The 23,067-nt window shown below is 36.9% G+C and overlaps 1 protein-coding gene across 1 annotated transcript; it reads right to left on the reverse strand.

The window, feature by feature from the left end:
• Positions 1-412: 412 nt before the first annotated feature.
• On the reverse strand, positions 413-9,441 carry LOC116248215 (sodium/hydrogen exchanger 6-like). The gene is made up of 22 exons (XM_031620875.2): positions 9,131-9,441; positions 8,022-8,073; positions 7,832-7,891; positions 7,711-7,735; positions 7,529-7,614; positions 7,314-7,425; positions 6,994-7,056; positions 6,885-6,904; positions 6,695-6,792; positions 5,837-5,865; positions 4,735-4,766; positions 4,592-4,639; positions 4,439-4,499; positions 4,260-4,357; positions 4,100-4,175; positions 3,983-4,002; positions 3,338-3,435; positions 3,157-3,266; positions 2,941-3,024; positions 1,229-1,329; positions 899-972; positions 413-810 (listed from the first exon to the last, which is right to left on the reverse strand). Exons 1-22 carry the CDS (start codon positions 9,306-9,308, stop codon positions 743-745), a joined length of 1,593 nt encoding a protein of 530 aa, XP_031476735.1. The 5' UTR covers positions 9,309-9,441; the 3' UTR covers positions 413-742.
• Positions 9,442-23,067: the final 13,626 nt, after the last annotated feature.

The raw sequence follows: 23,067 nt of genomic DNA on the forward strand, positions 1-23,067 counted from the left end.
CAGATCACGCTCACAGATCGTAAATCACACTACAAACAACATGGGGGTGGTTGATTACTTCAAAGTTTAAATCCATGAATCAGATCTATCTTGCTTTTTGCTGATATGGCAACATGAGACCGTGAGAGAAGTGGCTCTCAAAGGGTGCCAAGATTCAAGAAGGTTTCATTCCATGCGTGGCGCCTGATGGCCCTTGGCGCTTCTCTACCCATACCTCCCAAAAGATAAACATTAACACATTAATTCAAGGTCCTGATGATATTATTATTTGTTAAAAGTTTGCGTTTTCAATCAATAAAAAGAAAAATGTTTTAGAATTTTCTCATATTCAACAAATCTTGCAGCTAACTCGAGTTTTCTCCCACCTATATCATACTTGAATGACGCGGCCTTTTCAGAATAACTCCCATCATAATGCCAATAAGAAACATGTCCCGTCGTGATTTAACTATAAACTGTGGTTTTTAATGAGTTCATCTCAACCATGTCCCCCTTTTTCTCTGCCGCTTGGCCTATAATCTGTATGCTTCAAAAACAACTCCCTTTTACATTTACACCCCACCTACTTACCTCCAGCATACAAGCAACGTCAAATTTTCGGCTTGATGATGCTGAAACCACCGTTAACTTGTGTAGTTGCTGGATGTTTATATAATTATATACATTCTGCAGACTGCAGGTCTAAAGATCCATTCCCACAGGCCCGCAGCATAGACCATCAGTTGCGGTGGATTTGTAATGCTCATAACAAGTCACCTCGTCTGCCAAAGCTGCTGCCTCTTCCACGGTGTGACGAAGACGACGACTCTTCTGGTCAAAGATTAAACAAAAATCAAAACATGAGATGGACTTTTTAGACACAATGGACATTGTAGGACTTAAGGCCTCGTGATCATACCATTTCCATCTCCATTCTGAGCTGTGAAGAATGGTGTTAGGTAATTCCTATCAAGTGCAGTGAAAGATGTAGTACTGCAACAAGAGAAACCAACATATATGAATCAAGTAATGTAATTATAAGAATGGTGTGAAGTGTTCAAACTCCATGTGTGTGCCACCCCCTGCATAAGCCATCCATTGGAGAGGGAAGGGATGGCAAGGGTAATCACTCAAACCCAGGTTGCAGTTTAAGTGCACAAAATCCAGGGGATAGAAAAACACTTGAAAGTGAAAAACGAGAAGGGGAATGGAGAATGAGGATGGAATTATAAGGTGATTTAAAGAGAACCTTTTGTGGAACTCTTTTAGTCTCATTTTCAAGTTCTGCCCAGGTGATGCTTCTTCCTCATAGGTCGGAGCAATGTAATTGTTCTCTTCTTCATCAAAGCTCTGAAATGGAGATATATGGAATTAAGTAGTGCAGTGCCCCTCAATGTATGTACTCTGACAGAAAAGAACGCCAGACAGACCAAACTCTGTCTAACGAAAATAAATTAACGAATGAAATAAATACGTATATGATGTGTGTCTGTATGGTGTATGGTTGGACTTCTAAGAAAATCACTGCTTTGGGGAAAAAAATTCCTCCAGAAATTCTAGAGTGAATTTAATCCTCAGAAAATGGTTTCTTTTTTTTTTTCTTTTTTTTCTTTGTCTGTTTTAAATGGCGAAGCCACGAAGGTGTGACCCAATCACCAAGCCTTAGCAAAACAACAGCATGGAAAAAGCACAGGCAACAGAGAGATGGGACTTGATCTCGGGTCTTTAACATTAGCCATAAGGATCAAAAAAAAAAAAAAGATAAAGATTCATGGTAACTGGTAACAGGCTTTGGTATGACCAATGCGATGTAAACAGGGATGGGCCCGTTAACTGAGGTATCACACTGGGGCTGAGTAGACAATCAGACTGTGTCTAACCAAAAGGGGAGATCTGCAGACATTTATTTTGTATTGCAGGTATGCATGGGGAAAGAGCTGAATGAGTCAAACAAGGTGAGTGCAGTATAATTTTTCTGAGAAGGTCAAAGTGTATCGTGTTTGTCATGAGCTGCAAGGTAGTCGTGCAGTGACAAATACAGTTCTTTTCACCATTCTCTCTTGAACTTTGGGTTTTAATAATGTTTTGAGTTTAAGCTGGATTGAAGCTTGAGCTTTAGGTCGGAGGTGTGACTTAACAACTGTGAGATCATATAAAGCATAATAAAGGCACAAGTCTCTTTTTGCTCGAGTTTATGTAAGATGACATGAAATTATAAATAAAGTAAATAAGAAATGAATTGATTTAGCGTGTAGATATCAGAGGGCAGCATGTACAAAGAACACATACATATACATAGAGGCCTTTGATTTTTCCATCCAGATTATATCTGTCATATGAAGGCTGTCCAGCTGGTTATCTGTCTAATTGTCACAGATCCAACCATCTAAATGGACACAAAATGTCCATCATTAAAATTCAATGTGTAGATCAGATTCTGAAAAGGTTTAATATTAATGGTCTTAGCTTTCTTAGCTCATAAATCTGCTCTAGACATTGAATTTTCATGCTTCTTTTCCATCCTACACTTTTTAAGCATCCCTGCATCAACTTGTATGACTAAGATTTTGGAAAACGACTAAAAATACCAGACCATGAATGACAAATCTACTAACTATATATATATATATATATATTAATGGGGCCCACCACTCACTTTTCCTTCACCAAAGAGCAAGGACGGGGCCCACTTTTTACAAAGAAAAAATGGCAGGCATGGTGTGTGAGTGTGTTAGACACAAATAAGTTTGAAAAGCCAATTGGTAGTTCATTTGGTGAATAAGCTTAAATGAGCTGAAACTTGAAGAAGGACAATTTGCTGGTGGTCGACTCACTAATTCTATATAGCCAACTTGATTTCAGCTCATCCGAGTTGACATGAGCACCATACCAGCTGAAGAGGTTCAACAACAAGCTACTTGGTTCAATTCGCAGCCCTAAACATGGGTAAAGGAAACTTGCCTCATCTAACCGACTGCTATAACCATCACCGACAACTTCCAAAGCTTCAAGCATAGTTCCTGTCGAACCTCCAATTAGCAGGACCTAAGGCATTTATGCAAAGTAACAGTCAGTAAACCACATAGACATACCATCAAAAGAAAATATCTGCAAGACAATATATTAACGAAACTAATAGAAATTGGCTGTTTTTCTTAGTAACCTCATTGGACATACCGATAGGACAACTATTGCAGTTGTAGCAGTAAATATTGTCTGTCCATGTCCTTCTGGAAGATCATGGACAGACTGCAGAGCGAGAGCAAATGCCATTGCACCTCTCAATCCTGTTCAAGATAACCTAACTGATTAAAATGAAAAGAGTCATCTAGAATGACAATAAAACTTCTAATCTTACCACTATACCAAAGTGCTTTTTGATGTTTTGTTGGTATCTGCCTGTTTGCTGGTCGGATCAAGTTGACCAGAAAGGCACATGAGAAAACATTTGCAGCCCTTCAAAATAAAGATAGCAAAAGATTAAATTAAATCTGCTAAAAAAGAACAATATAGCATTCATTGTCATTTGTCATAATGTAATAAACCAGAAAATATGATTGTTAGCCATTGTCAGCAGCACTATATGATATGTCTAAATCATCATGAACCCAATAGAACAGCGAAAAAGCAACAGCTCAATAGAAATTTAGAAACCATGGAATTACTATTATCATCTAAAAAATCCACTTGAAAAAACAAAATATTGCAAGCAACCAACATTTAGTCATTCATAGAGTTTTAGAGGTGAAAAATGTCAAATGCAACCAGCGGATTTGTTTGAAAGCAATAGTTTTGCTTCACTGTAAAAGAAAGGCTTTGTTTGGCTACTAGGCTGAATCATCCAGAAGATTGTTGACAAAGAAAAGTAAAATTTAAACAGGCCACGGTAAAGAAAAAAGAGTACAAGCAACAAACAGAGAAGTCTAAACATGCTATCTTTCTTGTTTGAATTCACCTATGAAGATAATGCAAATTAGTTAATCATGATGAGTTATCAATTTACCTTGCAATACCAATGAATAACTGGAGTCACAAGCCAGAAGGTCAAGGAAATGATATTTTTTATCAGCTTCTAGAGCTAAACTGAATGAAGTAATCTGCATGTAAGTATGAAGGATACAATTGAGAAAAAGATAAATCCAACGTGCGACCAGCTCTGTTGTTCCATTGCAATATCAAAGCCCATGTATATAAATCTGCACATATGGAAGAAGGGTACAAATATTTCATGAACATGAGAATAAAACACAATGTCCAACAGAAATCAAACACCATCTTACATGAAGGTCTCCGCCAATGACGATATCAAATGGAAAAATGCAGCAACAAATCTTTGGGAATTTTCTGATAAGTTCGAGAAAGTATAGTGTTTCATAACCTGAAAAAAACAAAAATTACAAAAAAAAAAACATGGGATGAACCCAACTAAGATAGGCCATCCATTGGGAAATGGACTTACTATTCCGGTGAACAGTATCGAGACGATGCCGGAAAGGCCAAGACCTTCAGCAAGCATGTACCTGCATGGCAGTAATCAGTTCATTATATACCAGACAAACAATAATTTCCATGAGAAACACAAGGACTGCAGGAGGCATATGAAGTTGCTTACGAGAAATAGGGGAAGAGGACAAACAGACAGCATTCTAAATTCTGAAGACTGAGCCAAAGAAGAAAATAAGCATGTCAAGGATTCTAAAAAAAAATAAAAAAGAAATAGACTGACATGATTAAAAGGTGTGAACTTGTACTTACTTGTCAATATCTAGACCAGCATATTTAAAAAGGTATGGCGATGGTTAAGGCTCCCAACACTTCTATTGAAAAGCATGAAACCCATGGACGAACAATATTAAATTATTAATATATACATGAAAAAACAGTTAGTCCAGAATCTCCAGATAAGTAGATGCACCAATACAAGGCTTCAAAGAAACCAAGAAGTCGTTAATGGCATTTTAGTTGTCAAGAAATTTTCTGTACTTTTCCTAGTCCCTTTTGCCAAAGAAAGGTAAACTTGTGAATTCGCTGGTTGCCTATCCACAGCTAGGCCAATTGTTTCCATAGTCACAAAAAACCCATCTTTTTTGAAAAAGACCTGACAAAAACATTAAAAGCAATGGAAAAAAAAACAAAAGAAGCCTGTCCTTTTCCTGCTTTTGAAAAGCAAAACTCCAAAACGACTTTTTCATGTTTTCATCACATTTTTTCTCATTATTTTACATTATTTTTGCTTTAAAGTTTAAAACTTAAGTTAAATATTTATCTTCATTTCTATCATTACTAGAAGATCATTTTTATCATTTATCAAAATATTTTTATGTTTTTTTTGTTATTTTTTCATTTATTTTACTTTTCTTAATTTTAATTTTTTTTTTCTTTTCTTAAAAAATTGCCGAAATTTTTTCCAAGATTTTCCAGCTTTGCCGCTAAATACCCAAGAAAAATCTCGACGCTTAAAACCCGTTAGCAATATTTGTAACTATGATTGTTTCACAACCAAGTAAACATTAGTAGAAGGAATGCCTCTTAGCATAACATGCAAACTCGAAATTTTTAGCGTTTGCCACCAAGGGGACACTAGCATGGTGAGACTGAAAAGGTAAGTACTTGTTTATTATGCCACTATATTATGAACTATAACCTAAATCACTCCAGCTCCTTAAGAAACCAAGGAAAACTATCCCTAAAATCCATACCCATTGTCTTAATGTCCAGAATTTTGGCATGTTTACATTGTTGATGGGTGAACAGACATGTGCTTCTAATGTAGTTCTCTCAAGCAGAAAGACGCACTACATAATCTGATACTGATTTTTCAGGTGCCTTTACAAGTGCAACATGAGTAGAAGGATATCAAAGCAGAAATAAAGCCCACGCTCACTCCTGCAAAAAAGGGGAACCCAAAGTACCAAAACAATTATTAATAAAGATGAAATGCACCTTCAATAGCACAAGGAAGCTTTAAAACGACAAAATCAAGATATATCTCAACATACAGCATGTTCATCAGAAAACACGGTTTGAACACATTGTCTTACTTAAATAATGTTTTTTTACTAATAAAAAAATGAACGGCTCTTATAATATCAAAATTTTGAGAGTTAAAAGATCGATTTTTTTTTTTTTACAAAAATAACTTGAACTAAATCATGATTTATATTAAATTAATGTTTCTAAACACATTAGAAGGTTCATATTTTGTTTAAAACACTTTTTAACACGAAATTAAGAGGTCTGTGGCTTTTATCCCTTACCCAGTGGTCTGGTATCCACCAATCACTCTATAATATATATATTTATTTATAATATCTCATGCTAAGGCAAGCACACGGAAGATAGCTAAAGTATATTGAGTTTGAACTTCAAAAGTATCATCACCAGCAAAACATTTCCTTCAACTGTTACGTTTTTAAGTTTCATTTATCAATTTTGACCTGGATCCCATATGAAATGCACCTCCAAAGCCCAAAATTAAGAAAAAAAAGTGGGCACACACATACACATGTCCATTAAGCATCCTGAATCTTACAACCTTAACAATAATATGTGTCAACCAGGATACAAACATAAGATAACGTGTTTCTAATTATTGAACGAGTGATGCTCAAGAAAAACTGAAACTATTAACAAAAGAACACTAAACAATCTAGAAAATCATTTATTCTTTATTATCGGCCTGCTTTAGAAAATAATCTGGATGCTGAAGACATACCGGATGACAATGAACCAACAAAAGTCTCAAGGAATCTTAGAATGATAAAGAAGATGCTTTTGCTGGATGTTGCATGACCATTTACAGATGACATCGTCCTGCGTATAGAAGTACTTACAGTATAAATACCAACTATCCATGGGAGAGGTTCAATTTTACAGTTCACAGAAGTAATAAGCTTGATACAAACCTGTACAATGAAATTGCCATCTTTGAATCGTCCAAAAAAATATATATGTTAAAAGTTTGGTCCATAAGAATAAGATATTGTAGATAGAAAAAGAGGCCACCAAACATACTGCATCATTCAGGACAGATTCACCAAACACCAGCGCATAAAGATTCACATCTGTTCCTAGTTCCTGCAGAAATTCCATATGATACGATAATCAGCTAGAACACAAATAATGAAATGCATTCAAGTAAACAGCAGACATCCAGATTTGTCATTTGAACTTCAAGCCATACACCAACATCCAAGTTGGGGGTAAAACAAAAGAAAAGAAGCTTGGATGCAGTAATAATCCACACATAGTAGATGAAGTTAATAGACATAGACCATACATGATGTTAGGGCATGCATCTAGTTTGACTGTTGCATCAAAAGAGAATATCATACCTGAAATATGGATAACACGGTCACAGGATCTGTTGCTGATATAAGAGATCCAAACATCATGCTTTCAACAAACGGTAGTTTATACATGAGAAACATTAGTCCACCAAGATAACTGAAATACAAATAGCATTCTCGTGAATTAAACGCCATTGCAGTGAAACTGTAGAAATACTATCAAGCGTAAAAAAATCCAAGAAAATGAAACATAAACTTACACAAGTAATCCTGTCACAATAGAAGCAATAAACGTCCCTAGAATTGCAAATGTGACTATGGCTCCAAAATTTGAAAAAAATGGTTTCTGCCAAAGAACCAAACTCAGGTGAATTCAGAATAAATATTGGTTCCAGAAAAATATGTAAATTTTCCAGGAATGATACAGATATGTTGCACTTACAGGTTGTAAGCTGAAACCTGATTGAGTAGGTACTTGTCAAGGAAAAAAAAGTTTCAGAAAATGAATCAGAACTGAATGTACGAATAAAAAGTAGCAAACAGAAACAACAGCTTCAGGATATAATATAATTGGTGGTAGCAAAAACAAGAAGAAAAACTCCTCATGAAAATTGAACCATGTTCTGCAAAACAGGGAAAATCATGAACAGATCAGATACAGTAATGTCTAATAAAGACAATGTTACTAATAGTCATGATGATAAACGATGATGATGATGATAAAGGTCAGTGTAAAAAAAGAAATGAGGAAACCTGATATTTGTTTCTGTGTTTGATATATTGGCAAGGCCACCAACAGTTAAACCTGTCACAAGGAAAAGAGCCAAATGAGTACAAGATGATTTGATCATACATGTCTTCTTTGTCCCAACCCTAAGAACAAAAAAAGAGGTCCTTGCATAAAGGCGTGACAATCAGTAAAAAATGTTATAAGGGAAGATACAGATACGGGTCAAACAATTCAGTAAATGCAAGTTGATTCTCCAGCTATAAAACGGAATCCATATTATATTGTTCTACTCGCTATGCCACCTTGCCACTAATAAGATCGCACCTAGTAGCAACAAAGGAAAGACTTGATGCTGATCCCACAAAACAAGAATGCCCAAAGAAGCCCAAACCCTGGTGTCAAAATTGTTAACCCAATTTCACTTGAGATGCATTATTCTAATGATAATATTAATATTAACATGGAAGCTACAAGCATCGGTTGCCCTCATAAAATTTAAGGTTCCTATTTGAATCCATCTTAAACAAAGAATAAAGGACGTCCCAGATATGAACGTTGTCAAATCTTTCTTTCTTTGCTCACGTCGACTTCCCATTTATGCACTCATCGGGGGGCGAGGAAACAATTCTCAAGGAGGTCAATAACCGGAAGCCCAGCTATTTTGACGCTTAAACAAGCAAGAAACCCTAGACCCTAGTTGAAAAAGAAAAAAAACAAACACCCTCCAGAAGGCAAAACAGGACGAAACAATGGCGTTAAAACGCAGCCAAATATTTCAAAACTTGAGTCCAGATTAAGCCTAAGGCCCAAAACAAGCATGAAATTTGAAACCTAACAAAAGATCAATTCATACGAAGAAATAATAGTCACAAAAACCACAAGCAACCCCTGGACGTATGAATTAGTTCAAAAAGACTAGTCGTTAGAGCCGTCCGCTTCATCCATTACTAGAACCCCGCACTTGGATAAACATGTGAACCCGCTCTTTTGGCAACTGGAAACATAAGGAAACTAGAATTTGATCGGCGCATTCTCAAGATGTTCAACAATTTTTTCTTAAGCCAAGAAGGGGAAACCAAAGAAAAGGGTTGATGGAAAAGGAAAAGAGAGGGTGAACGAGAGAGAGAGGTACCGATCAGCAGAGAGGCGCTGGCTTCAGGAAAATAATAGAACTTGTGGCGTCTGAGGACGTGGCCAAGGACGAACGACAGCACGAGCATCATGATCTGTAGCAGAATTCCAACTCCGGCAGCCTGCTGCTCCTTTCCCGGGGTTCCAGCCGACGGCGGCGGTACCGGAAGCTCCGCCATTCCGGCGATCGGTCGACGGCGGACCGCTTCCTTTTCCGAACGTTTTTCTCTTCTGTTTCCCTCTTATGGGATGGCAGGGGACGATGATGAGGAGTTCGCTTGTCCCCTGGGTGGAACTTTCGTCTCCTTCCTGCTCAACCCAGAGCCGCGGAAGGCTGTCCCTTTTATACCCCCAACAGGCTGACTAACGACCCCTGAATAATTCTTTTCCGGTTTTACCCCTTTTGTGGACCTTGAATCCCGCTTCCTTTCTCCGAGATTCGCTTCCTCGCTACGGATTCGCTTCCCGCTTGGGTCCGCTTGAAATTCTCCTATTCATAAATATTCTTCTAAATTTTTTATACATTTGTTGTTCCCGAATCACTTCTTCTAATATCGATGGTTTATAATTTGTAGTCACAAATAACGGAGTTTTAAACAGTAAATTTGTTTTAGTATAATACGACAAACTAAAAAAAAAAAGGAAAAACTTTTTAAAATTTTTAAAAAATTAAAAAAAGTAAAATAAATAAGAAACTAATAACACAAATATCAAAAGAGATTTACAGTAAATAAAAAATGAAAAAAAAATTGTGAAAATAAAAAAACTAAAAAAACACATAAAAACGTGTCAAAAAACGCGCTTTTTTTAACTTTTTTTTAAATGCATTTTTTAAGTTTTAAAGGACTAGTTAATTTATGACTTTTTTTTACATTAAAAAAAACGATTTTTTTTTTACTATGCTTCAGTAATTGTTGCGATCACTCGTCACAACGACTGTATTTTCTTTCATGTTTATACTTTGTAGTATAGTCTCAGAAAAAAAATGTGATAAATTAATTAGTCATTTAAAACTTAAAAAAAAGTGTTTTTTGAAAAAAAAAACATTTTTTCACTTTTTTTCATTTTTTCAATGTCAAACAGTGTTTTTTTTTTATTTGCTGCAAATTTATCAGTTTTTCACTTATATTATTTTTTTCTCATTTTTAGTTTTTAAAAATTTTTAAAAATTTATAGAAAAAACCTCACAAATCCAAAACATTATTTGTAACTATACTTTGTAGCAATATATATATATATTCTTTAGACTTATGAACCCCGTCGTCATTTCATTGGCGACTAGTGAACAGGTGTGGCCAAAGAGAGTGAAAGAGAGAGAAGCAAAAATGAAAAGGCAAGTCATTATCCTTCTTTCATTTGTTGTTGCCTTCCTTTGTTTCTTGTGACATAAGTCCTGATTTGCGTGGTCCCAAAGAACACATTATTAACACAGCCATCAAAAAATATCAACATTAAATTGGAGAGAACCCAATTTTTTTTTTCATTGGGTACTAAATATATGATTAACACATTTTCAATTGGTTTTGGAGTAGTGACTCGGATTTCGTGGAGCTGCCCCATATAATTGGACCTAAACTCAGGACCAACATATGTATTTAAGGTTTCAGATTGGGCTCCACGTGTATTTAAGTTTCAGATTGGGCTCCGTGGAGCGTACACCTTTCGGAAATGGGGTCAGGTCAATATCTCTCTCTCTCTCTCTCTCTCTCTCTCTCTCTCTCTCTCAGACACATCAATTTTTACTATTTTTATTTCTCTTTCATGTTGAATTTTAGGATTTCAAGTTCAATTGTTACATCATGGGTTTTCCCTTGTCATTTTTATGTATCATCACAAAGTGTGAGAACTAAACAGTTGCTTACAGCCATATCAAGGGATGACCTTGAAAAAGTCCCCATTTGTTGGGCTAAACATCATGTTTCAATCATTGTTTTGGTACTACAAATAAGTGGAAGAGCCAAAAAAAAAATTTGCTGAAAAAGCACTCATTTAAAAATACTCATATCTAGTGGGACACTTTTATATATATATATATATATATATATATATATATATATATATATATATATATATATATATATATATATACTCATTTAAAAATAAAAAAATTTTAAGAGACTGGTGTGAGCAACATGTGGCTGCGCCACTTATTACAATCTGATCTAGTCACCAGCAGCTTTTTTCATCCCTTTATCCACAATTCAACAATGAGCAGTAGCACTGGCGGACCCCGAAATTTTTGGGTGGAGGGAAACTAATTCAATATCTTTAATGTTTTTTTAGGGACACTTATATATATAAACAATAAAATATATCAAAGCATTAACATAAAATTAAACAAACTTTGGGTGCCATGAGCACTCCACATATGAGAGAAAGAGAGAGTGTGTGTGTGCGTGTGAGAGAGAGAGAGAGAGAGAGAGAGAGAGAGACCTACCTTTAAAAATTCTGCCTTGCATGCTTTCAAATTGAAACAAAGAAACTTAAAGGGGTTATGGGAACTGAGTTGCCCATGAAGAAGAGAAGGTTTGAGAAATGTTAACCCAAGAAATCAAACACTCCCTTTTGGTAGAAAACGTTAACTTTGAATTAAATAGAATTTTCAAACATCACAATATCAAGGTTTTCCCACACCTCAAGATAAGAAAACATCATTTGGGCTCATTCTACAGCAGTTTTTTGGGCCTGCAATTTACTCAACTAGACAATTTAACATGGTTCTTTCACGTTTTTTTCGTTTTAACGTTTTTTTGAAAAAAAAAAGTATTTTTTTTAAGTTTTAAACGTTTAACTTGTTTATCGAGTTTTTTTTTTGAAAAAAAACCTGTGTTTTTTGTGTTTATATTTGATCATTTACATAGGGAGTGAGTGAAACAATCTTGCAGCCCTTAACCAGCTCTTAGCTCTTTTAACCCAAAAAAAACCTCGTCGTTAAAAAAGCGAGAAAGTTTTTTGCAGCTATGATATGAACTGCCTACCTCATTGATACAAACCATTCTATCAATTAGATTGTGTTTGATTGCTCACGGATCTCATATCTATTGGTGTATGGAACTTGATCCATACTGGACACTCATATGTAATACCGCAGTTTATGTAAGGTTGGGGGTTCGGGGGCGTTAGCCCCTGATGGATTTTTTTATTATGTAAGGGCATTTATGTTATTTTGTACTAATGTGGGTTTCGCTCTAATTCTTATGTTAAGAGGAGGGCCGTAGTTTTCTTGGGTCTTCTTTTATAAGAGTGTCAGTGTTCATCTATGAGTGAATAGTGAAAGTTTTGTGCGACCATGGACGTAGGAGATTATTGCTCCGAACCACGTAAATCTTTGTCTTCTTCTTTGTTGCTTCTAACCCCCTCTTGAAAGTGCTGAGAGAAGAATTTGTGTTGTTCCTAACAATATCTGAGGGGATCTGAAACCCACATTAGTTGAAAAGTATCCACCCCAACATGGATTTGAGATCGAATTGTAAGGGGGAGGGGTGGAGAAGTCGGACCTCAAAACTGCAGATCTGACACCTAGTAATGAAAAAAAGTTGAGTAACTAAATTTTGTATGGGATGTGCAGATTAATGAACTCTGCAACCTGCGCAATTTCTGCAAACAATTAGTTGTATAGGGTGTTGTAAGCAACCCTTTCAATGTCATAGCTTTGTCCATATAATTTATTCTATATTTGTGGGACTGTGTGGGCAACTGCCTAAATGTGGCTCCACCCTGGGTGAAGCAGTATTGGTCTGTCTCATAGACCCCATGTGCTGCACATAGAGATCTAGTTGTTGTTTTGTTCATATGAACCGAAAACCTTTTATCTTGGCCGGCACATGGGGCCGATATGCCCCCCTTAGAAAATGGGCCAATGTGAGATGGAATCAGATTATATAGCACTGTGGCAGTTGATATATTAATATAAAACAATTTAAAACTTTTTATAACATAGAGACTGGTGCTTATTATGGATCGAATTCGGATCGGATATAAATCACACCCACTTTTTTTGGATATTTACATATTCGGATTTGAATTTTGGATTTGGATTCATATACAAATAAAGAAAATAAGTCATATCCGAATGAATCCGAATATTAAATTTGATTTTACAATCCAAATCCGATTTTTATATTCATATCTGAATCCAAATTTTACTAATTTTCAAAATTTAAGAGCACTAGATATAGGATATTTGTCTAAAACCAAATTTGATCTGAATCGATATCCAAACCCGATTGAATATTCATGTATGTCTGAATCCGATCAAATGTCATTATTTAAATCCGAATCCGATCCAAATTATTAATAAAATATAAACTTTTTTTATACCCAGTTCAATCTAATATCCAATTCAAATCCGATATATTGACATCCCTTTAGTGCTTTCTGCCCTAGCCGTTAGTTTATATGGCAGTATGCACCTGCCACATACATTGGCTTTTGAAAGTCCAAAGCCAAGACTTTGGCTCAAATAATAATATGACATCACATTCTTCCATGCAGCATTATAACATTAAGATTTTCCATGACTTCGGCTTTATTAATAAATAAATCTGCTTTTTCAGTCCCATTGACTTCACATCCGACACGTTTTCCCCTTTTATTTGTTTAATTGGCCTTCATCCTAAAACCCCTGAATTAAAGTTTCTAAATTTTGATTAATGCCGAAATATCATTTTTTTAAAAATTTTATATAAAACAAGTGAAATTTTCTAAAATTTACCTATAAATTCTTTTAATTTTTTCTAGGTGAGGTCAGAGCTATCGCAGGCCCTACCTTGGGTTCCGGTCCCGAGTATACCTATCAATTGGAGTGTTTTATTTGTGACTGTTTGCAATTTAGATGAATGACACATCGAAACGTGACAATTACCACGAGATTTAAAGCATTGGCCTCTTTGATGTGAGCCACCTCGCTGTCCGGTTGTGTTGTGCCTCTTAATGCTTAATGAGGTGCTATATTTAGGATATTAGAAATTAAACTTAATTAGTTAAGCTGCTAATTCTGCGATTGAAAAGTTTGGATGAATTAATTACGAATAGGAAAAAACGTACTGTTAAGAGCATATTTAAAATATGAAAACAATAAAAAATAACTTGAAATTATTTAAACAGTGTTAAACAATGAGTCGCCACCAATTTCAAATATCATGAAACAATTCAAACCGATATCAAAAAATGAAATCTGTTGGATAGAGAAAGTTCTTTTGATTTGTTTTTTGAGAGACATCCGATAGATGCAGAGATGATTGTGTCCCTTGGCTCTGTGGCTACTTTCTTTTGATTCATGCCTTTATATATATATATATATATATAACCCTAACTCTACATTTTCTTTAACATTCATAGACATCAAATATGAACGGTCCGATCTTAAATCAAACGGTTCAGGTGTTCCTCTCTCCCCCCCTCTCTCTCTCTCTCTCTCTCTCTCTCTAAGAATTCTCATAAAAATCTTGGGGTGCATGAAACGTCAGCCTAAGCAGCAAAAATAAAGCATGATGAACACTTGTTTTTCTCCTGATAAAACTATTGCGAATGATAAAACTATTGCGAACGACTATGTCCATGAGACCGAGTCAAGTTGGGCGTTGGCCTCACCTCAATTTTTTTAATTTATATTGTAAATTTTTAAAAAAATTACTTGTTTTATATAAAATTTTTGAAAAATGATATTTTGGTTTTAGTCAAAATTTAAAAACTTTAATTTGATTCCCCTCATTAAAAATTTCTAGCTCTACCCTTGATTATGTCGCCAATGATTACCAATCGAAGATGATAATTAATTCAAACATATGATTTTGAGTTATATAAAACCAAACTATCAATTTCATCTGCATTGCAATTTCTCTAGGAAAACTAATGCAAAGAAACTTTCGTTGAGCATTTCCAGTAGTGTCTTGGAAAGTACTTACTGAGACTTGTATTTGTTCTTTTCCCTTGAACCAAAGAAAGTTATGCTTGAAGCACGAGACTTTTAGTCGTGCGCTCGAAGGCATAAACGTTCAACTTTTAAGGCCCGCTTAGACTTGTTAAGAACGTGAAGTCTATAAAATTTATTCTCTTCGAGGACTTTCTTGCCAAATGTTCCATAGAAAAGTGATAGAGAGGAGCGAGTTGTTAATTAAGGGCCGTGCTTGAAAATCAGTTAGATTCGGTTTAAAATTTAGATTTGGATTTGGATTTGAATAAAAGAATCGGATTCGGATCATATTCAAATTGTGAAATTGGATTTAGATACAACTTTTCTTTGTTCATATTTGAATCCAAAGTTCAAACTGAATCTATGGATATATATAAAAAAAAACGGATAAGGGTACATCCAATTCAATTTTGATTTGATAAAAAAAAAAAAAAACGATACAGTTAAGGGTACATCCAATTCAATTTTGATTTGTTGACATCCCTACTTGGTTGAAAGAGGCTCTAAAGAGATAGGAATCTTGGAAGGCAAAGCTGTTCAAAGCAGTGGCCGAGGTTTCCTCATGATAGATAGGCCTTTCTTGGGATTTATTCTGCATTGTTGGGCTTATAGCCTTCCGCTTTTATTCGTCTATCTGATAATGCGTGTGAAACTTTTATGTCGTGTTTGGATGACATTCCGAAACGGGGTTTTGAGCGGCAAAAACTTCATTTTGCCTAAGAAATCCCGTTTTGGGGTGTTTGCTTGAGAAATTCATGGATTTGAGACCCAAGAGACAGGGAAGGTTGGATGGTAGGAGTATTTCAACATATGTGAGAATCTCAAATCGCCTTAGATCCCGAACACAAGACTATAAAACATGGCCTAGAACATTTGTCCTGGACAATAGATTTATGATAATCCAGTATTGTGATAAGGGGCGGAGCCAAAGGGGGTTCCCGCATGGGCCCTTGACCAACATCAAAACTTTGATTTAAAAAAATTACATGTAAATTTTAGAAAATTTTATTTCTCCTATATAAATATTTTGAAAAATGATATTTTGGCCCATGTCAAAATTTAGAAACTTTAATTCGGCCCCGCTCATTGAAAAATTTTTTGGCTCTGCCCTTTTTTGCTGTGATGTCATCCTTGCAAGTGATTAAACCACCACTCAAGTCATTTGTCATTGAAACAAAAAGAGATCGCGATTGATGTGACCTTTCATATGAACAGATGAGGTCAAACTTCTTTTCGATGCCGTTCATCTATTCTTCGATGAATCGAACGACATCCAGCCACTTGTCCTCAAAACACGATCCATGAAAACTTTTCAAAAGTCGTTCAAATGAGTGGCTGCAAATGAAAACTGTTCATCCATGGCAACCAACATGCAGAAGAATCAGCACTTCCACTCATTGAAACTAATATGCAAACCAAAAGACCAAGAACAAGAGCTCTTGGATCTCAATATTGTATTGTTCCCTTAACAAAATGTAGAGGTGATTTGATATGAATCAACCCTCAAATTATGTTGGTGATGAGAAAAAATGTGTTTCAAACATCGACATTTAATTGTCAAACTAGATGTTTCTTTGTGAAACCATTGTGAGTTAATACAATATGTCAATTCGAAGATTGATTCTTACCGAGTCAATCTTCAATCATCTTATGTGGCATAAAGAAACACAAATTCGAGATTTGAAGTGCATCTGTGGAGTCATCTGCAGATCCTGACTAGATTTGGATGTCTGAAGCAAATGTTAGCTGGATTAGTCGGATCTGCCAAGTCAAATTGAAGTTAATTTAAAAATGTGCAAATCATCCGAAACTTGTGCAGAATATCGCTGTGTCCTCAGGGTTTTGTTTGGAGAAGGGGCACTAGTTATAAAATTATTAATTTTTAAAGGGCACTAATATGTAAATGAACAAAATTTTCTTCGAAAATCAATATGAAAAGAGAATTTTTTGTATGTTCATGTGGGCAATTGCCCACACAGTGCCCACCTGCCTCCGACCTTGGTTTCGAGCCATAAGGGTGTAGCTTAACTGGGCGGGCGGTGTGGTGCACATAAAAGGGAGTTGTCTAATCTGTCCGGCCCGGCCTCTCTGTTGAGTGGTGGGCTTCACAAACTTCCTGCCCACCCAGAAAAAAAGAGAAAAAAAAGCGCCAAATACCATGATAGAACTAAAACAAATATAACTTCGGAAAATGAAAGTTCCTCATATCAAACTGTTTGCTAGGAAAAAAATTCTCTCGGAGAGGCTTTCCATCTGAACTTTTTCATCTGGTGTGAACAAATATCGTTAATAGGCAGTTAGTTTTTTCTTGGATATTTCTCAGCAAGCTTGAAATCATCGGGCAGTGGGATAAGCCTCTCGCTCACCCGAAGTATGTAATTAAGAAGCCTCATGAGTTTGGTACAAAAGTAGAATGAACCAAAATAATGGTGTAATTATGAAGAAGTGTTGAGGTGTCATGTTAAGAGTCATAAACAAATAGCAAAGAAATCAATAGAAATTATGGTTCTTAATGAAGTATGTTGTTATTTAAAATTCAACCATGTATTTAAATGAAATTAAGTAAATTTTAGTTATGAAGGAAGCTTTCTTGTTAACTTTCTTCTTTTCATTTATACGGTTGGTGCGCGTTTCTACTTCATGTGCTGAAGAAACTCCAAAAATTAAGAGACATTTCACTCAATTATGAAGAGCAAATGAGTGAGCCTTGAATTTCTAAGTTAGAATGACAAAGTGGTGTAGACCTCTTGAAAATGAACTGATGACAATCAATCTAGTGACAAAGTGGTATAGAGCCAATGGCTTTGCTTGGAGTTACAAGTGGCCGAACTATACTTTCAAAATTTTAACAGGAGCAGAAATAAAATTTTTATATAGATTAAGTGATTTAAAAAAAATTATATGTATTCTTTTTATTTTGAGGGGGGCCAAGGCCCCCTGCGTGCCTCCCCTCGGCTCAGCTGATTCGATTTTTGGCGGAGGGGCACTCGAGTCACCAGCCCAGGTAGGGAAGTCAGGCAGACGCAGAGAACAACAGGGAAGGAGGAGAGATGAGAACAGTAGTGTCGACAGACGCAGAGACAAAAGTTTCCTCCCCAAAAATTACATGTACATTTTTTTAAAAATTTACTTGTCCTATATAACTTGCTTATAATTTCCGTTGAACTTTAGTAAATGTACAGAACCAGTTTTTGCCCACTTTCTACTCATGGAATTTCTTGATTTCAGCAGGTTTTGTAACTTGTTTTTTTTTTCTCAACATAGATTTTCAAAGTTAAAAAAAATAATTTTTTTGTCAGACCAGAAAATCCAGGTCAACTAAATGAATATTATTATTGTTTTTTAAGTCAACAAGTATACGCACCACTGGATGTAACACCATTAGTCTTTTTGCCTTTTCAGAAACTAAATGGAAAAACTGAATCTCAAACTTTCATAGGAGAATCCATTATTTAGATATGTTTATATATAAAAAGCACGACAGGGGCGACCACACGAGTTACATCAGGGGTGGCAACTGCCTCCCCCTCTGCCGTGCCTGTGATGCCAAGAGTCGTCGGCACCGCAGAGGGGCAGACAGGGGCCTTTTGCCCCCTTCAAAATTGTTTGTTTTTTTAATTTACATATAAATTTTAAAAATGTTTATGTGTCATATACAAATATTTTGAAAAATAATATTTTAGCACCTGTCAAAAACTTTAAACTATAATTTGGTCCTTATGGCTATGCCCCTGTTTCTAAATTGCAAATAAACATTGCCTAATAAATAAATGAGGACATTTTTTGTTGTTCCAACTTTCAACTTTCAACTTTCAATTCATTGGGATACACAATTAGCTCTGTAAAAATAAAATATTTATTAAATAAAAGAATGTTTGCTGTCCAATGAAGTATCTGGTCTAAAAAGGGTGGACAGCAGTGGGGGTGCCAAAAATTTCTACACTCTAAACTTAAATTTCAAACTAAAGGAGCACTCATATGTAAAAAAAAAAAACTAAAAATCAAGAATGTTTTCATATATAAATAAGGTAAAATTTGTGGGCGGTGCGGGCAATTGTCCACACCAGCTATAACGTAGCTCCGCCACCGGTCGACAGTAATTCTTACCAAGCAGCTAGGGCTGAGGGTCTACCAGCTCTCTTATTTTTTTCTTTTTTATATGTATTTTTTTTAAAGGGTCCATTGGCTCCTTAAATTACATGTGTTCTGGATTAGAAATGACCAAAATGACCCTGTTCATTAAATGGAAAAACCCTACTATGAGGGCAAAAATGGTATGGTCATTTTTTTTTATAAAATTATCAAAATTCCTTTGCTCAATGGTTTGGCCCAGGGGCACTGACCAACCTCTGGCTTACTGAGTTGGGTGCCTGCAAAATTTGTAATTTTTTTTCTTTTACCTTTATCAAAATAAATGAATAGAAAAATTTTACCTTTTACAGGAAGTGAAACATTTACCCAAAATAAATGTTGACGGTAAGAGAGAGGGAGAGGGAGAGGGAGAGGGAGAGGGAGAAGGAGAGGGAGAGAGAGTCGATAAAATGAAAATATATAACAAAATTTAGGAACAAAAATCCCCTAATTATAAGAACAAAACCGCAAAAACAAAATAAAAGAACAGAATGTACAAGTTAACAACACAATAAAACATAAAAAAGGGGAGGATAGAGAGTAGACAAACGGAACAATAAAGTCACCCAGCAGTAGACGAAGGACGGCGCCGTAACCAAATAGAAAAGTGGAGATCTATCTGCACAAGGCATGCCATAGACTCCGATGATGAGAAGTGCCCCTGAAGACTTTGTTGTTGCGCTCCTCCCAAATGCGTTACCAAGAAGAAATGAGCCACAACCTCCAAACACGACTTTAGGAAAAGGACAGGTGGGATGAAGGACAAAAGATGAACAAAAACCGAATGGAGGGTGAGTTTGAGAAGTTACTAACAAAGGAAGACCATGCAGAGATAAAAACACTATAGAAAAAATGACAAATGGTAAAAAGGTGAACTCGAGACTCAGCCACAGCGAGATAGAGGAGACATTGGTTAACTAAACTAATACCTAAGCGCTGTAGGTGGTCAAAAGTATTGATGTGACAAGTAAGGAGAAAACAGACAAAAGTAATGGCACGAGGAGAGGGACTAGAAGACCAAAGAAACCAGGGTGAGAGCGATGCAACAGAAGAACCAAAAGAGGTCAGGTAATAGGAAGAAAAAGTGAATTCACAGGAAGACGAAATACGCCAAGATGGGGGGGGCAAGTGGTGGGAGGTCAGTAAGGCGGATGAAAAGAGGAATGGCAGAAAGCAGACCACAAAAAAAGTGTGAAGAAGAGGTGTGAGAGATGAAAATATTTCGGTCACTAAGGGAAGACAGGTCATATTTGGAACAAATGAAAAGGGAGATGAAAGAAAGCACAGTTGCCAAATGTCACCACCAAGAACACAAAAAGAACTCACACGCCCGACTAAGGTTGACAACCCCAGTACCCTCAAGAAGATGGGGAAGGGCAACCATATCCCAACGTGCAAGATAATCTGAAGGGTGGTCACCATCCCAAATAAAGTTATGAATGATTTTACCAAACCTTCTCAGTACAACCATAGGAGGTTGAAAGACTGCCAATGCATGAAGGGGGATAGATGCAAGAAAGTGCTTAGCAAGAGTAATACGTCTTGGTAGGAAAAACAGATTTCCTTGCCAACAATTCTGACAACTTCTGCTCCACTCCATCTCAAAAGGAGGCGCAGGAGGAGACAACGTAATATGAAAACCCAAGTAATTAATGGGCAAGCCAGTATCCTTACGCCCAAAACAAGGTTCCGCAAGAAGCACCGTGGCCGGATCTACGTGAATGAGAGAAAGGTGACACTTCGAAAAATTAATAGAAATACCAGAGACAAGTTCAAAAACTCGAAAGATGAGCCAAGTTCGCACAATCTTTTTGGCGAGAAGTAGTGCCAAACAGAAAAAAGTTGTTAGCATATTTGAGGTTGGAGAAGGTCTGCAAGTGGGGTAGTGAATGTGTAGTGATGAAGCCAACGACTACAGCGTGACGAAATAAGGTAGAAAAGCACTCGACAACTAAATTGAAAAGCAACGGTGATAGCGGACAACCTTGACGGAGGCTGTGACTGAGACAAAAGAATTCGCCACACATCCCATTGAAGGAGACCACAAGCTGGGCCCCAAGAAAAAAAGAAAGAGAGAGAGAGAGAGAGCAAAGGGGCTACACGGTAGAGGGCAGAGGCTGAAGAAAATTCTTTCTTTCTCTTCTTTCTTTTGAGCGCACTCCACTCAACTACACGATAAGGCTAAATAAAGAGAAACATTAAAAAAAACAAAAGCAAAACTTGATCCTCAAGAATAGCAACTGCTGATCGTGCTTTCCCATGATCCTCTTCTCTTCCACTTTTCACTCCCACCAATTTCTCCATTCTTCTTTAACTACCCAGGATTTGGAACCGATGGAACTCATGTCCCCACAAGCTCCTTCACGCACTCACACTTGCACACGTTCCCACGAGCTCCTTCACGACAGGAGTTAGAGCAACATTCTCCACCCAATCCTGGTGTGGCTCGAGATCTCGAACACCTAGCAAGTATCGCATTGTTGCCAACCTTACCGCAGACAACACCTTTGTCAACAGATCCGCTCGTTGCTCATCTGTTCGCACAAAATCCACAATAATTTGTCATCTTTCAACACATTCGTGTATGAAATGAAAATTTGTGTAAATGTGTTTGCTGCGTCCATGAAAAACTGGGTTCTTCATTAATGCGATTGCAGACTTATTATCCACATGTAACTTTACCACCTGCGGCTCTTTTTCAACTAGTTCAGCCAGTAGTCCTCTGAGCCAGAGTGCCTAACATCCTGCCACAGTTGCTGCCATGAACTCAGCATCGCATGAAGGCAGAGCAATGGTCTTCTTCTTCTGCGAGTTCCATGAGACTAGACTTTCATTTACATAGAATGTCATGCCTCCAGTGCTTTTTCGGTCATCGACGTCACTCGCGAAGTCACTATCCATGAACCCGACATTCACCTCTTCTCCTCTTCCTCTGGTGTATACAAGATCGAAGTGAATTGTACCTTTTAAATATCACAAAATTTGTTTAACTGCCTTGTGGTGCATCACCGTCGGTCTCTCCATAAATCTGCTGGCTACACTGATGGCATATGAAAGATCTGGTCTTGTGTGGAGAAGATACCTTAGACATCCGACAACTCATCGATACTCTATTGCATCCACCGGCTGTCCTTCGGGATCTTTGTTCAGTTGTGACCTTGGTTCCATAGGGATTTTAGTGGGATTGCAATCGAGCATGCCAAATTGAGTCAATACCTCTTTGGCATAGGCTGCCTGCTTGATCTGGATACCGTCTTCACCTTGTGCCACCTCAATTCCAAGGTAATAGTTGAGTAGGCCAAGATCACTCATCTCGAACTCAACCATCATCTGTTGCTTGAATGCCACGATTGCCTTTGCTTTGATCCAGCCGCGTGTTCCAAGCGCGTGGTGCTTATCGAGAAACCGTACAATGCCTTGCTTAGTTTGAGTACCATATGTTCCTTGTTCTTCACCGTGAAAGCCTATGGCTGGGCTATATACACATCCTCCTCAAGTTCGCCATTGAGGAATGCTGATTTGACATCGAGGTGATAGACTTGCCATCCACAATTGGCTGCAACAGCAAGGATGACTTGTACGGTGTCGAGCCTGGCGACCGGCGAAAACACCTCCTCGAGGTCAATTCCTTGCTGCTGGACATAGCCTTTTGCGACTAGTCTAGCCTTGTGCTTGATCACCTCTCCTCTGAGTTTTTTTTTTTCAATTTGAATACCCATTTGAGTTCGATTGCTTTGGTTCCAGCCGGTAAGGTTGTCAGAGTCTAGGTCGAGTTTTTCTCAATTGACTCAATCTCCTTGGCCATAGTTTCCTCTCATGCTGGCTGGCCGGCCGCCTCTTGGTAATACGACGACTTCTCTGTTGCCACGAGCATGACCTTTTCTTCGACATCT

The sequence above is a fragment of the Nymphaea colorata genome, chromosome 2, assembly GCF_008831285.2.
Source record: "Nymphaea colorata isolate Beijing-Zhang1983 chromosome 2, ASM883128v2, whole genome shotgun sequence".
Taxonomy (NCBI): Eukaryota; Viridiplantae; Streptophyta; class Magnoliopsida; order Nymphaeales; family Nymphaeaceae; genus Nymphaea; species Nymphaea colorata.